Source organism: Podarcis bocagei, assembly GCF_964188305.1.
Source record: "Podarcis bocagei genome assembly, chromosome: Z".
In the NCBI taxonomy this organism is placed as follows: domain Eukaryota; kingdom Metazoa; phylum Chordata; class Lepidosauria; order Squamata; family Lacertidae; genus Podarcis; species Podarcis bocagei.
In genome coordinates, this window is record NC_138140.1 from 7,590,311 (window position 1) to 7,605,730 (window position 15,420).

Here is a 15,420-nt window from a genome sequence, read left to right on the forward strand (position 1 = left end):
CCCAACACTTTCCAAGCTGTATTCAGCTCTTAACAGGAGAAATTTAAATCTAAAGACAAAAACCTAAAGTCTGAAGGAGACCAGCACTATATTATTTTCACTTCCCTCTGTGCTAAGCGTGAGCTGAATCAGTTGGGTACAATTTCCTGGTAGGGCCCAATTTGAATAAAATTAGTGCTGGAGTATAATTTGCTTGTCACAATTGTTTCTCTCTCCCACCCTAAAAAAGTACATTTACTCTATTTTGTTGTTTTCCAATTAATTTCATTTGCAGATGTTTGCACTAGGGCAAAACCTAACAAACACAGCCAACAGAGGAGATTTAAAGCTGACTGATCTGAACCAGAATTCTCAGTTGCATTGGCTCCCTCTGAGCTTGGGTTTACTGAACAATTTTGTTGTATGATGTCAAAAGCCCAGAGCGCGGTGACAGTTCTGGGAGAGAATAGCTTAAAAGGAATGATCTGCAAGGGAGAAACTGTGGACAGAGGAGTGTGGGCTTAACCCATTCCATGGCTTGTGTTTCCCACCCACCCACCCCTTTCCACCAGCTGCTTGCTCTTCTGCTGAGATTCTGGACACATTTTTGCTGTGCTTGGGGAGAGGCTTACAATGAGAGAAGAATGGTTGGGTGGCGTGGTGGGAGGGGGGCAGCTGAGAGAAAGATGGAGGCAGTTTTGGGGAGAAGAGGTGGGTTGCCCACCACAAAGCATGTTCCAGTCTTCCCCATAACTTTTCAGTTCAGTGGCCACCTAAGCTCTTGTCCCCATGGCTCCTGCCAAATGAGCTCACACCCACAAGATCTGACCAGTCCATACCATCTTGGTATCTCTGTGCTTCCACTTTTAACAATGGCAATAGAGGCAGGGTTCGAAATTAGCCAGGCGCCAGGCACATTTTGCACCTGCCTTTTGACCACTTATGATTAAGTGAAGATGCCTGGGCCCCTGACATCTCCATCTGGGAATCACTAGATCTGGACTGTTTCCACACACTAATACCCCATCCTGCAGAATACAATCAGTTGTATTTTATCTGCACAATCGGAATGAACTTCTGGAACCAAAATGCATTTTCTGTGCAGCCTGGGAGCAGTCACCATTAAGTAAAAGAGGTTGGAATAGGCCAATATATATATATGTTGACTGTCCCTGGACCATGTGACTTTTATTATTTAAGTTATCAGAGCTCTTAATCTAGTTTAAGGTTGTCATCTGAATTAGCCAGGTGTTTAACTGAGAATCATTCACAGTCAATCCATCACTTGCCCCAAAATAGCAACTAGACATTCAGTTTTGGTGACTGCAACCTTGGTTTAAGGAACCATTTGGCACCTAGCTTATATATCTGAGTTTTTAACACTGAACAGAGGTTTTAGTATTCAGGTTTAAAGTGATGTATAAGAGAGTAAGTACAACACAAAAATGAAGTGTTTTGCTAGCAGTTTTATTCAGCTTCAAGTCTTATAAACACACTCTTCAGTACTCTAGGTGCACACTTGAGTGAAAGAAGTTGGCATTGTTGGGGTGCTTGGAGGGGGCAAGCATGTTAGCAGCTGCTCAGCAGAAACTCTCCTAAGTGAGGTTTCTCAGATAGGAGGAGTGTAGTTGCTTAGAAGACTGCTTAGCAAAAGTGTGACCAGGTGCGCTGCCTTGCCCCCACAACTGAGGGAGCCAGGGCTGTGCAGCTAAAGTTAGAACACCCTGCAGCATGTGTGCATAGGTGCTACTGAATTTTGAGGGGGCCCAGCCCCCTCCTTGGAATTTTTTGGGGGCCCTCAGCCTCCGCCCCAGAGTGAACATGATACAGTGATTGAACAAGACTCCATGAATGTGGAAATAAGGCAAATTAACCAAAATTAACCACGGATACAGCTGGAGCCATATGTAAACAAGCCAAAGCGGTCTGCTAACGTGAGGATGAAATGGCACCTTAATACAGTGGTGCCCCGCAAGACGAATGCCTCGCAAGACGGAAAACTCGCTAGACGAAAGAGTTTTCCATTTTGGAGGTGCTTCGCAAAATGAATTTCCTATGGGCTTGCTTCGCAAGACGACAATGTCTTGCGAGTTCCTGCTGGTCCCCCCCTTTGTATAAGCCGCTAAGCCACTTATCAGCTGATCCGATCAGCAGATAAGCCGCTAAAAGCCGCTAATCCTTCAATGGGCTTGCTTCACAAGACGAAAAAACCGCTAGACGAAGAGAATCACAGAACGGATTCTTTTCGTCTTGCGAGGCATCACTGTATCAGAAGGAAGCCCTTCCAAACGTCTGTCGTTTATTCAAGGAAGTATGGCACATTAGCAGATCTGGCTCAAAGCATCCCAGTTTGGTTAATAACAAAGGGACACGAGACTCTCTCCCCACACCCTTAGTGTTTATAGCAGGCGAGTCCACCCCCCCCCCCCAATATTAAGGGAAGTGCAAGGAGCAATGAATTCAAACTGTGGCAGATCGGATTTAGGCTGACTGTGGAGAAATATTACTTAATTTGTAAGGCCAGTTGAAAAGTCTCAGGGAAGTCTAAACTTGTAGCACTCAAAACCACTTTAGCCACTTTGCTGTACTTGCAAGCAAGGCAATTAAAAGATTTGAAAGAGCAAGTTCGTTTTAACCCTCTAATAACACACTGTTGGTTTATAGTGGCCCATGTTAAAGTGATGTGGTGACATTTCTGGCTTAAGGAGGAAAAGCACCACCACAGTTATTTAGGAAGGAGGGAATAAGGAGATCTGGGAGAGGCAGAATCATTTATAATCGTCAAATGCTGACACCCAGTTAGAATGGTCTTCCATCCCAAACTATCTGCTTATTCCCTCCTTTCTTAATAACCTTAGTGACACACTTTATACACACACTATACACACTTTAAGCCCTGTAAAAACAAACAAAAACACCAGCGCAGGAGCTGAAATGAATAGCCCTCATTGTGGTTCTGCCGCCCTATAATGTACTGCATGGATGACTTCTTCTGAAATAGGGAATCCAGTACCCATTAGAGGAATGGAATATAGCAGACTGGAAAGTGAGGTCTTATGTCTTCCTTCCATATCCAGTGCCACTTTGTATATTGACAAGGTTACCCAAGTATAGTATGGCTTTGCTGGGCGTGCCAAATGTATGGCCAATCCAAAGCATTTTATAATTTATAACTAAGGGGATAACTTTAACACAGTCACGCTCTCTACTGCAGTGATTCTCCACATCTGTTCATGTAAATCAGGCTTAGGCAAACTTGGCCCTCCTGATGTTTTTGGGATTACAACTCCCATCGTCCCTAGCTAACAGAACCAGTAGTCAGGGATGATGGGAGCTATAGTTCCAAAACTTCTGGAGGGCCGAGTTTGCCTATGCCAGATGTAAATGGACTTATTCGCAGTCCTAGGTGCACTAATAATAATCTGCTACTACCAATAAAGACTTTGTATTGTGCTTTCAGGTGTTCAAGCACTGTACATAATGATCCAGCTGTAGGGACGCCACTAGGGCCCACCCTAGGGAGGAGAGGGAGACAGACATACTTTTTCAAGCCTTTGACAGAGCTGCACTTTCCAGGATATCGCTATAGGGAAGATGGCTACAGATACTGTGTTTAAAAAGTATTCTATTTCTGGTTTTCGTTTTTAAACTATTGGTGAATATTCTTATGCTCATTGAGGAGGTAACGTTGTGGAGGGAACGGAGGACATTTTTAGCAAGATGTTGCTCTACACAGAATCACAAAACTGTAGTGTTGGAAGAAACCCAAGGGTCATCTAGCTCCACCCCCCTTCCAGGGCATGAATCTCAACCTACAATTCCTTGATCTTATCTGAAACCATACCAATTCAGAAAACCTAACTGCCTGCCAGTTAGTTGCTAATCTCCATTTCCTGAGCAAGGTTCTGGAGGGAGTGGTTGCAAACCAGATCTGGGTGCTTTTGGGAGAAACTGATTTCCTGGACATTTCAATCAGGGTTTAAACCCAGTTTTGGCACAGAAACTGCTTTGAGAGCCAAAAACTGAGGCTCAATCCAGATAAGACTAAGGCATTGTTAGTGGGTGGTTCCCTAGACAAGATGGGTGGGAGGTTGCCTGCTCTTGATGGGTTTACACTCCCTCTGAAGGAGCAGGTTCGTAGCTTGGGGGTCCTCCTGGATCCTTTGCTGTTGCTCAAGGCTCAGGTGGCCTCAGTGGCCCGGAGTGCCTTCCATCAGCTTTGGCTGGTGGCCCAGCTACGCCCCTATCTGGTCAGGGATAGCCTAACTACTGTCATCTATGCTTTGGTAACCTCTGGGTTAGATTACTTCAATGCATTACATGTAGGGCTGCCTCTGCAGATGGTTCGGAAACTGCTACTGCAGAATTCAGTGGCCAGGTTGCTCACTGGATCAAGGCAGTTTGAGCCTATTACACCAATTCTGGTCCGACTGCACTGGCTACCGATTAGTTTCCGGGCCCAATTCAAAGTGCTGGTTTTGACATATAAAGCCTTAAACAGCTCAGGACTGCAATACCTCAAGGACTGCTTCTCGTATGAACCTACCCGGACCCTGAGATCATCTTCCAAGGCCCTCCTTCATGTGCCGCCTCCTCGAGAGGTCCTGAGGCTGGCAACACGAGAACGGGCCTTCACTGCAGTGGCTCCCCGTCTATGGAATGCTCTCCCCAGGGAAGTTTGCCTGGTGCCTTCATTATACACCTCTTAGCACCAGGCAAAACGTTTCTATGTAAGCAGGCATTTGGTTGATTTGATTGACATCCTATGCCCTTTTAAAAGGAGTTGGAGGGAGGTATTGGTTTGGGAGGTTTTTTTATTATGTATTTTGTGGTTTTATATTCAGATTTTACCCTCTGAACCGCTCTGAGACCTGCAGGTATAGGGCAGTGTATAAACTGAAAAAATAATAAAATAAATAATAATACCAAACTCTGCTTAGATTTGCAAATGTGCTAGCAGGTTTATTGCTGCATGTGTAAAGGGTGTTCTTTTAAAGCAGGGGTGGTGAACCTTTGACAGCTCCAGCTCCCATCATCCCTGAAAAGTTGGCCATGCTGGCTGGGACGGATGGGAGTTCAACTACATCTGAAGGGCCACAAATTCCCTCATCCTGATTTAAAAGACTGCTATGAGTTCTCTCAAGGACCAGAGGCTTTAAAAAAAAAAGCCACCACCAAACCAAAACACAGCATCTCCTCTTCTGCCTGACACACCTCTGTGATCCTATATATTTCCTTCAATTCTCTCCACAAAACCCAGCTTTTTTTTCATCAGGCCTTTGGCACAATCTCCTAGTTCTTGTACTGCACTACAGGGGTGGGGAACATGTGCCCACCCTCCAATTGTTGTTGAACTCTGATTCCCATCAGCCCCAGCAAGCATGGCCAATGGTCAGAGGTGATGAGAGGTACAGTCTACCAACATCTGCAGGCCACAGGTCCCCCACCTCTACTGACCTGTAACTCAGCCATTAAATATCCTGCCCCTGTTGCATTACATGTGGCAATTTTGAGATTGCAGTCTCCTCCTGCTGAGCAGACTGATTGTGCTATACTGTATGTATAAAAACGAATTGCTTATCTGGCTGCTGCTACAGGTGAAGGAACAAAAATAATTTAAAAAGAGGAGATGGTGACAACATTGGTAGGCTACCCTAATGTAGATTAGGAAGTTGATTGTCAGTTTTCAAAGAATCCACAAAGCAATGTGTATGTGTGTGTTTTCTATGTAGTGCTTTCTATCTTAAATTGTGTGACTTATCAAAGCAAAGATAAATTTGGGTTTGTATACCTTATGGCATGGAGAGGGAAGTATGTATTGCAATGCAGTTGCACTCAGGACACTTTTTATAGGCTATCTTGGAAGTTTACTTGAGAGAAGGCAGGGAGGAAAGTGAACAGTGTGCCCTAATGAATTTTATTAATAATTATCAAAATGACATCATTGCATTTTTCCCTTCCACCCTTCTTGCAAACAGCTCTCGATTCTCCCCATGACCTTTATAATCTTCACAGTGGCCCTGTGAGGTAGATTAAGCTGAGAGACAATAAATGGCTGTCCAAATAAAACATGGCACTAAGCCAGGGAGTTAAAGTCATGCCTGTCCAGTCTTAATTCCAACATCCTGACCGCTAGGTTAGGGAACTGGAGGGGTAAAAATAATATTTGGCCCATGAGGCTTAGAGGCTTTTGTGGTGTACGAATTTTAGTCGTGTGCAGCACTGATCACATGCTGGGCATGGAGAAAGAAAAAGAGATTTTTCTATGCATGTAATCCATAGATCTCTATGAAATTTTGTGTGCACGCCATAGCTCACCATGAAACTGGGGCTTCTTTCAGGGAGCTCTTGTCAAACCCGCAGGGGGGCTGAAGATTATGCCCTTCAGCGCCTGAGAGATAAGCACTGCTTGTACCTCTGGAAGGATTTGGGGCTCCCTATGCAGGAAAGGACTGTGGGCTCCTTTCACCTGAAAGGGAACTCTGGCACAAATCTGCATGCAGAATTGCGGCTCCAGGAACTGCAAAACTTAGGTTGTGCTGCTGCTGCTGCTTGCTGTCTCTCTTTTCGGCCCTCTCTCGCGCATCCTTCCTACGGTGGGACTTGCTTCGGAATAGAAAGTGTGCTCCAAGCTGGACTAGATGCCCGTTTTAAGGGCCACTGAGCAGCTGGAAATTAGGAGAACTGAAGTGTTTTAACATAACAACCTGCTTTTGTATTGTACGGTGTGCGTGTGTGGTTTTTGAAAAAAAAAATGACGTGTCCTTTGTTGCTTTTTCTGAAGTCGGGTCCCCCCGCCCCCGCCCCTTGTTCGGATTTCCGCATCTGTGGTGGGCCGGAAGCTGGACTTTGGCGAGGCCTCTCTGCAGCGGGAATGATGCTCGCGTCTCTTTGAACGGCCAGATCTCTCGCTCTCTTTTTGCACAGGAAGCGAAGCGCCGCAGCACTGTCTGCTTTAGGGATGCAGCGAGGGGAAAGGAGGCGCGGCGGCATGGAAGAAGCAGCCTTTTCTGGGCGCAAATGAGAAGGGTGGAAGTTGCATGGGGATAACTGGTTGGGGAGGAGATGTGCTGGGGTCGCCCAGTTCCTGCCCGTTGCCCCCCTCCCTTTCCCCGGTGCGGCCACCCCTTTGCCCCCCCCCAAACAAAACAGAGCCCCTCCCTACCTGCAAGCTTTCTCTCTCTCTCTCTCCTGCAGCTGCATCAAGCCTTTGTCCCCACCATCCTCTGCGCCTGCGCGAAGGGGCCTTTGCCACTCCCACTCCTCCCTCCCCCCTCCCCTTGGCACAACCCTCATTCGCTCGGCAACGTCGCCTCCTGCGAAGCTTCATGGGAGTTGAAGTCTTCAAGGGAGGTCTTCTTTCCTCCGCCTCCAGAAGGAGTTTTGGGACTGTAGGGTTCGAATCCGCGGAATACCCGTGGCGGATAATTGTTTCAGGCATTATTATTAATAACAATAATTGTTATAATGTAATTATAATATATTATTATTAATAATAATTGTAATAATAATATAATTATAATTTATTGTTAATTTTAATATTAATAAATAATAAAAATAAAAATAATGGCAGCAATAATGGAGACTGAGAGTCATCCAGCTTTAATGCGACTTTAGGGCTTTAAAACCCACACACAACGACAACTTTGTTTTTCTTTGGGAGAGTAAAAAGTGTTTGCTGTACTCCGTGGTTGGCGGTGGGGGGGGGGTTAGATCAATTTTGTTTTGCAGAACTTCCCCCCCCCCAGTTGTGTTTTAAAGTGTTATTTGTATGTAGGGTGTGTGTTTGCCCAAAGCTTTTGTTCTGTTGTTGTTGTTTATACCCCGTCTTTTTCTGTGATGGGATTCAAAGAAGCGTACGGTTGAAAACAACCATTAAAATATAGAAAAATCAATCATTAAAATAAAAGAACAATTGAACATTGATAGAATTAAAATCATATACATATGTAATATCCATTAAAGCCAATAAAATAATCACAATTGAAACAGAATGGCACTAGCCGTTTAATTAAAAGCAATCAATTCCCGGATGTCTTCATCTGCCAGCAGAAGGACAAGGAGGCAGCCAGTCTGGCTTCTCCAGGGAGGGAGTTCCAAATCTTATTGCAAGTTTTTATACTGTGCAGTACCTCATGCACCAATCACATAAATCCTGTACCTACTTACTTCCAACATTACTTCAGAGTAAGTGCCCTTGAGGTACTTTCTTCTGAGTAGGGCACATTAAATGATCGCCTTGTCAATACAGGTGTCTAATAAAACAGTGACAGAAATTTTAAAAGGTAACAATTTAGAGATATGGCAAAACATTTAAAAATAATAATGAATAAGGCACTTCAAAACCAAACAATGTGAAATAAGCTAAAACAGAGAAGACTAAAACACCCAACAGACTTGTGGGTTGTTTTTGTTCTGCTTATCCCCCTTTATGTTAATGGTTGCAACCATTAACTCCTCTTTGTTACAGGCATGGAAGAAAGGTCTCCCCACCTTTTTTAGTGCTACCACCCACCCTTTGGAAGATGGCATGGGAGGTTACACTGGGTGGTGCCTGATGACCTGTTTATCTAGCATTCATCTTGATTTGTTTACAGACAGATTAGATGAGGTTGACTACCTGATAAGAATTCTGATTAGTTTGCAGCTGGGTTAGATGATGTTGTGTCTACCATCTGAGATCATCATAGAGTTGGAAGGGAGGGTCATCTAGTCCAACCCCCTGCTCGAACTACCAGCCTTCTGGTTAACAGCCAGGTACACTGACTCATTGTACCACAGAGATTACCGCACATTCCCCCCTGGTGCTTTCCCCCATCACTTTCTTTAATGCAGAAAGTCCAGTTTTTGGGGGAGCTGATGACAGACCTCCCAATCAACTATCATTGTGCAGCCTGAATTTGCCTGAACCTACATTAAAACGGGGGGCGCGGGTGGTGCTATGGGTTAAACCACAGAGCCTAGGACTTGCCGATCAGAAGGTCGGTGGTTCTAATCCCCGCGATGGGGTGAGCTCCCGTTGCTCGGTCCCTGCTCCTGCCAACCTAGCAGTTCAAAAGCACGTCAAAGTGCAAGTAGATAAATAGGTACCGCTCCAGCGGGAAGGTAAACGGCAATTCTGTGCACTGCTCTGGTGCGCCAGACGCGGCTTAGTCATGCTGGCCACATGACCCGGAAGCTGTACGCTGGCTCCCTCGGCCAATAAAGCGGGATGAGCGCCGCAACCCCAGAGTCAGTCACGACTGGACCTAATGGTCAGGGGCCCCTTTACCTTTACCTTTTACATTAAAATAGATCCAGAATAATTGATTTAAATGGACATGGGATAATCACTGTGCTCTGTGTGTGTGTGTGATTAATATTTCCCTTTTTAAAGCAAATTACATCATCAAGAGCCACAAGTTGTTTTGGGGGGACCTGAGTAGGAGTCACAAGACCACACTGCTTTCCTGGGGGAAGCAGAAGATTCCCATTTATGAGAAGATAAAGAGCTGCCTGCAGAAGTCCTGGTCCTCTCTCTGCCCCATCATGCCTCACAGACATGGGGATTCAGAAAGAACCTGGCTTTCAAAGGGTGGCTTAATAAGCCACAATCCTTTCGCCTGCCCATTAAGATGACTAGGAGGTATGCCTAAGGCATTGGAAAAAAGCTCCTTGGATTGTGACTTTGAAGAGAAACACCCAGCTGAGCCCCCAAAAAAACCCCTTTGGCTTATTTGGATACAGGTAGCTTTCAAATCTGCTGCTATGTGATGAAACTAGGAGACAGTAGGAAGTGCCCCCGCCCACCCAGCAGGAATCATAAATTGATCAGGGCTGTGCTCCATGCTTTAATAAACTTGTGTTGGGATTACTAACCAGCAGGCAAGACAGTAACGTCACAACGCAAGTCTTGTGGGACTCCAACACTGCTAGCACCTTGTAAAAGTGACCTTCCCTTCCCACTTTTGCAGAACTTTAGTAGAGCAAGTTAAAAGCCTTTTCCCACTCTGGTATACTCAACTCAATGCTGGTCTGAGTAAGGATATGAGTACTGGTACCTTTTTTCCTAGAAAAAAAGCACTGAAGGTGACCTTTCCATAGGGAAATAATTTTGGTTTTCTAGAGGGAATAACACCCTGCAATCCAGGGTCTGAATCCCCACAAAGTCATATTGCTCACTGCATGACCTTTGACCATGGGTAGGTAAACTAAGGCCCAGGGGCCAAATCTGGCCCAATTGCCTTCTCAATCTGGCCCATGGACGGTCCTGGAATCAGCATGTTTTTACATGAGTAGAATGTGTCCTTTTATTTGAAATGCATCTCTGCGTTATTTGTGGAGCATAGGAATTCGTTCTTCTTTTTCAAAATATAGTCTGCCCCCCCCCACAAGGAGGGGCAGTGGACCGACCCCCTGCCTTGGACCAACCATAGAGTCTCAGCCTATGTTACCTCACTTGGTTGTTGTGAGGGTAATATGTGGGGTGGGGTGGTGGTTGTGGAGAACCATGTACATCACCTTGAGCTCTTTGTAGAAAAAGTAGGATAGAAATGTAATAATAAACCAAACTCTTAGAACTGTGTCCAATGTTCATCCCACTCATTGGACCCTTTGAAAGTAATGGACATGACTAACTTGGATAGATTAAACAAAAAAAATTCCTTCCAGTAGCACCTTAAAGACCAACTAAGTTAGTTCTTGGTATGAGCTTTCGTGTGCATGCACACTTCTTCAGATACACAGTCTTTAAGGTGCTACTGGAAGGAATTTTTTTTATTTTGACTATGGCAGACCAACATGGCTACCTACCTGTAATTGGATAGATTAATCTCAGTGTGTTGTATCAAATGTTAGTTCTACCCAGAATAGACCCATTGAGATTAATGCACAAGTCTGACTTAGGTCCATTTATGTTAATAGGTTCTGTTCTTAGTAGTGGAACTTAGTTGGGCACAACCCTTTACTTCTATGCCACTGTTTGTTACATATTCATTTGATGGATGCATTGCCTTAATCTTCCAAGTGCAGCATTTTTCCTTATGCTTCAGGTATCTATGTTTTGTCTGGTTTTTAGCATCATGTATACATTTATTCACTTAAATCTCCTTTTGACCCCCTTGTTGTTGTTTAAACCTTTTTTTTTTGCAAAAAAAATTGCTTCATATAAGAAAGTGGAGGTGAGATGATTTTGTCACTGATTTCCAGCCAGTCAGAGCTGCCATGTAGACATAGCACTCATTTCGCCTTAAGCTGAACCCAGAAAATAAGATTGCTTGTCTCGGCTAAATGCAGCTAGTGTCCTTTCACAGCACCCACCTCCTCAAATTATCTACCTCAATTGTCTTGAGAATAGAAATGCAATAACAGAAGCGCTCTTTTTGCCTTGCTATAAGATGCCTTTTGCCACTGCAATAAGGGCTCACCAAATATTTGAGCTGGATGCTGTTTCCTCATTAAATAAGGGAGTTGCATAAGTTTAGCCTGTTTTGGACCCTGGATCTCTGCAGAGGGCTTCTGCTTTCGGACACAATTGCTTTTCTTGAGACTGCAAACAATGCCACCTTGAGATCTCTGAGAAGGAAATTATTTTTGTCTGTCTTCCTCTCCCCTCACCATATACAACCCACTTCCCTTCACCAGAAGTTACAACTCTATAACTCCACTGGAGGGCAGCAGAAAATTACATAAACCAGTTTTTAAAGCACAGCATGCGCTCCCTGAAAAGTTCAAGATTTAGGCAAGGATGGTGTGTGTGTGTGTGTGTGTGTGTCTAATCTCCAAGCAGTCTGAGATATTGGGGTGCCATCACATGCCCTGTGGTTACTTGGAATGAAGGTTGCTGGAGACTGGTTTCTTTGTGATAAATATGGTTTTATTTACACACACACATATACATAGGCTGAGTGTAAGATAGGTCTCAGGGCAGGAGCACCCCAACAGATCTTTCTCCCTCATTCAGTTTTCGGGGGGGGGGCGGGTCCCAAAGCCATAGCATTGGTTTCAGTACAGAACATTCCAGGCTACTTGCTCAGAACCTTTTCTGGGAAACAGGAGGTGCCCACCTAAGTTGGTACAACCCATTAATGGTGAAGAGGATTCTTTGGCTAATGTGGCTGGTGCCCTTGTAATTCCCTTCATTGGCCAACACTTAATCCCTGTCTATTGTTCCCCAGCTCTCTAATTCAGGACTTGCCGTGGTGGCTCAAATGCAGATAGTTGGCAATTTAATTTCAAAACAGCTTAAAAGGTGTTGAGAGCTGGGAAGATCATCCCCTCCACACATACACACAGATCAACCATATTTTACTTTTGATTAATGAATGTTCAAACTACATCCTCATACAACTATTATTTGCAACCGTACAAACCATTTAGAACACTCACTTCATCAATGAGCTGTTTCCACCCTCTGTGCTGGATGGGACATGTGCTTGTTGGGTACACAGTTGAAGACTTAATTGTGAACTTAGAGGGTAAGTTATGACAGCTCTGTATCAGCCTATCTGGGACAACTCTGAAATTTGCAGTATTAGAAATATATATTTAGAGGATAGATCCTCAACAGCAGCCCAGTGAGAACAGCATATTCTGTGGCCACATAATTCTGTGTGGCATTTGTATGGGGTGGGGGGTTAAGCCCAGAAACCTGGAGTGGGGGGGGGGGATGAATGAATAGGATGAATGCTGAAAAGAGGCATGGGTGGCTAAAATTCTGAACGGGAGCACTCCACAATGCACTATTTTGTTGCAGGTACCACTTTTTTTATATATCTACTCTAAAATAATTTACTTGGGACTGAACTTTAGTGTTTTACTTTTGTTCCCCCCACCCTCCATCCCACCTCTCCCTGCTCTGTTCCAAAACCAGAAACAACTGAACTAGGTAACAAGAAGGAACTGAAGTCCATGCCATTCATCACCTACCTCTCGGGCCTGTTGTCCGCCCAGATGCTGTCAGATGACCAGCTGATATCGGGTGTGGAGATCCGCTGTGAAGAAAAGGGTCGCTGCCCCTCTACTTGCCACTTATGTCGACGCCCAGGCAAAGAGCAGCTGAGTCCTACACCTGTGCTCCTTGAAATCAACCATGTGGTCCCTCTGTACACGCTGATCCAGAACAATGAGACCCGGGAGGTGAGTGGAGCAAGAGATGAAACTGGGGAAGTTGGCCAATTAGGGCAAATGGGGCACTGCCCCACCAGCCTCAGTCTGCCCTTGGCCGGCATATGATAAAGGGTAGAACATTCAATTTTCACACACCAGCTGCTCAAACTATATTAAAACACCTTCCTGTTGGGGGACAGAAACTCCTATAATTCACCTTTCATCACGTCTTTGTAAATACACTTGAAGTGCTATTGTTTCCGTTCCTTAGGCCTGTCTTGCTCACCGAGTTCCCTTTCTCTTCAGCCAGTGCAAAACACATGGTCTGGTGTCCCTCTCAGCCACTGGTGGCATATTATAATGGATGTAAAGATACCTGAGCCCTGCTTTTCCTTTAGAACACATTGCTTATACCTGTGATCCTCTCAGTGCCAGCACCGCGGGGCTTGGCAGAAAGTATGCTGGCACAGTTCGTAGCAGTGTTCTGTTATGGTAACCCTGCAATGAATTTGACTTTGTCCATCAAAGCCATGGAACACACACTTTCAACATACTCAGCGCAGATTATTTCATCAATAAAAACATCATCAATTTATTTTTTGCTTTCTTAGAAGAGTGCTAAACTCACTGCTTTCATTTTTTTCTTCACACAAACAAATGAAAAAGATAGCGAGAGAGAGAAAACTTCAGCTGAGTATGAGAGGCAGAGGAGATCCTATTAGTGAGCCAGCCCAGAGAGCTACTATTTTATTAATCCATTTCAACTTTGCTCACTAAACTCCAGCATCTCCTAGTCACGCCTTTAAGATTCATCAGACCAGTAATAGGCCTCCTCCACTGAGAAGCCCTCTGAAAAACCTTGTTGGTTACCAACGTGTTTCTGCAGACAATGCGCCTGGCAGAGAAAACTGAGCCCGAACATCCTAGTGATTGTAGAGCACACTGAACACAACAGCCAATCTGACTTTGGCTGTACTTTGGCTCCACTTGACTGAAGGAACAACTTATGTAGTATTTTTTGCTGCTTTGTTGTGGAATGTTTAAAAAAAGAATGATGTAAGGCCAAAGATAATAGACTTGTCTCACCCAAAGGATTTTCAGACAATCAGTAGATCAACATGTATTTTAGTTCTATTGAGATTTTGGTGGAGCTGGCAGCATTGGAATAATTTCAGGGCATAAAGTTTTGCCTGGAGGTCTGGTGTGCCTCAACCTACCTCATTCAGTCTGCTTGGCCTAGTAGCTGCTTGACTTTGTCCAAGAGTCTCTCTGAAGCTTGTGCTGTAGGTGCTGTGAATTTAGAGGAAGAAAGAGTTGAGAATTGACTGCAAATTTCTATGGTAAGAACTTAGCAGAACCAGGGCTGAAAGGTGGAGGAAGAAGACACTTGAAGGCAAAGGAGAACAGCAGCTGGTGGGCCATGTGGGCATACTAGAAGAAGTACTGCATTGATTCCAGTGGTGTGCTCACACCGTCCTGACTTCACCGCCATCCAGTCATACCCTGGCAGTGGCAGTTATGCCAGTGTCAGGAGGGTGTCTCTGCAGCCCTGCTCTACCATTCTGGCTGCTCCTGGTTGTGAGGCTGGATGACAAACAGGCAAAAAGATTGATGGTGAGCAGAGAAAGGAGATTCATGTCAACATTTTTTAAAAAATGATACCTGAGCAGCAAACACCAGGAATTTTGTGTAGAATGGCATCTCAAAATCTTCTATAGTAAAAGAGAAGGTGCTCATGTTCCTCCCCTCAGAGATGGTATCTCTGTTGTGTGCTTAAATCAGAGCCAAGCTCCTTCTCCTTCAATTCTCTTTTTAGTTAGAGTTGAAGAGGGAGTGTTTGACTCTCTTCTTAACTGATAGATAGATGGCCATTTTAACTTTATTTGCTCTCTTTGGTCCTCACTTGCTCTCAGTGCTGCATTGTGGCATGGAAGCACTTATTTCTTCTCTGAGCTGGCTCTTAGCACCATAGAGACTTTAGGAAGCTGCTTCATAACAAGTTAGATTGGGCCCTTCTAACCCAACAGCATCTCCTCTGGCCCTCAACAGCTCTCTGGGGCCTTCTGCATCGTCTGCAGTCTGTTTAACTGAAGGTACCAAGGGGCACTTTTCTGTGACTGAAGCACACGACCTACCACTGAGCTTTGATCCTTCGCCATATCTTTGTAAACCTTTGAAAGTCAGGCTCCTTGAGTAAGGAAGTTTTGATTTCCCTTTTGGCAGTGGCCTTTTCTAGCTATGCCAGACATTTGGAAGCCTAAAACTAACAGCAATTCTTTGCATCATTCAAATCCCCACCAGCAGCCATATAGACTGCTTCTCTCTCACAACATCCCTGCTGTACAGTAAAATTGC

At 44.7% G+C, this 15,420-nt stretch overlaps 1 protein-coding gene across 7 annotated transcripts in view; it reads left to right on the top strand.

Moving 5' to 3' along the window:
- The window catches only part of ASTN2 (astrotactin 2), a 693,046-nt gene that overhangs the window by 526,547 nt on the left and 151,079 nt on the right, over positions 1-15,420 (top strand). For 6 of the 7 annotated variants that reach the window (XM_081179638.1, XM_081179639.1, XM_081179640.1 and 3 more), the window contains one exon: positions 12,830-13,095. In XM_081179638.1, the coding sequence (XP_081035764.1) occupies positions 12,830-13,095 (266 nt within the window). Of the gene's footprint in view, positions 1-7,352; positions 7,449-12,829; positions 13,096-15,420 lie in introns of those variants that run through there. The other variant, XM_081179644.1, reaches the window with a different exon arrangement.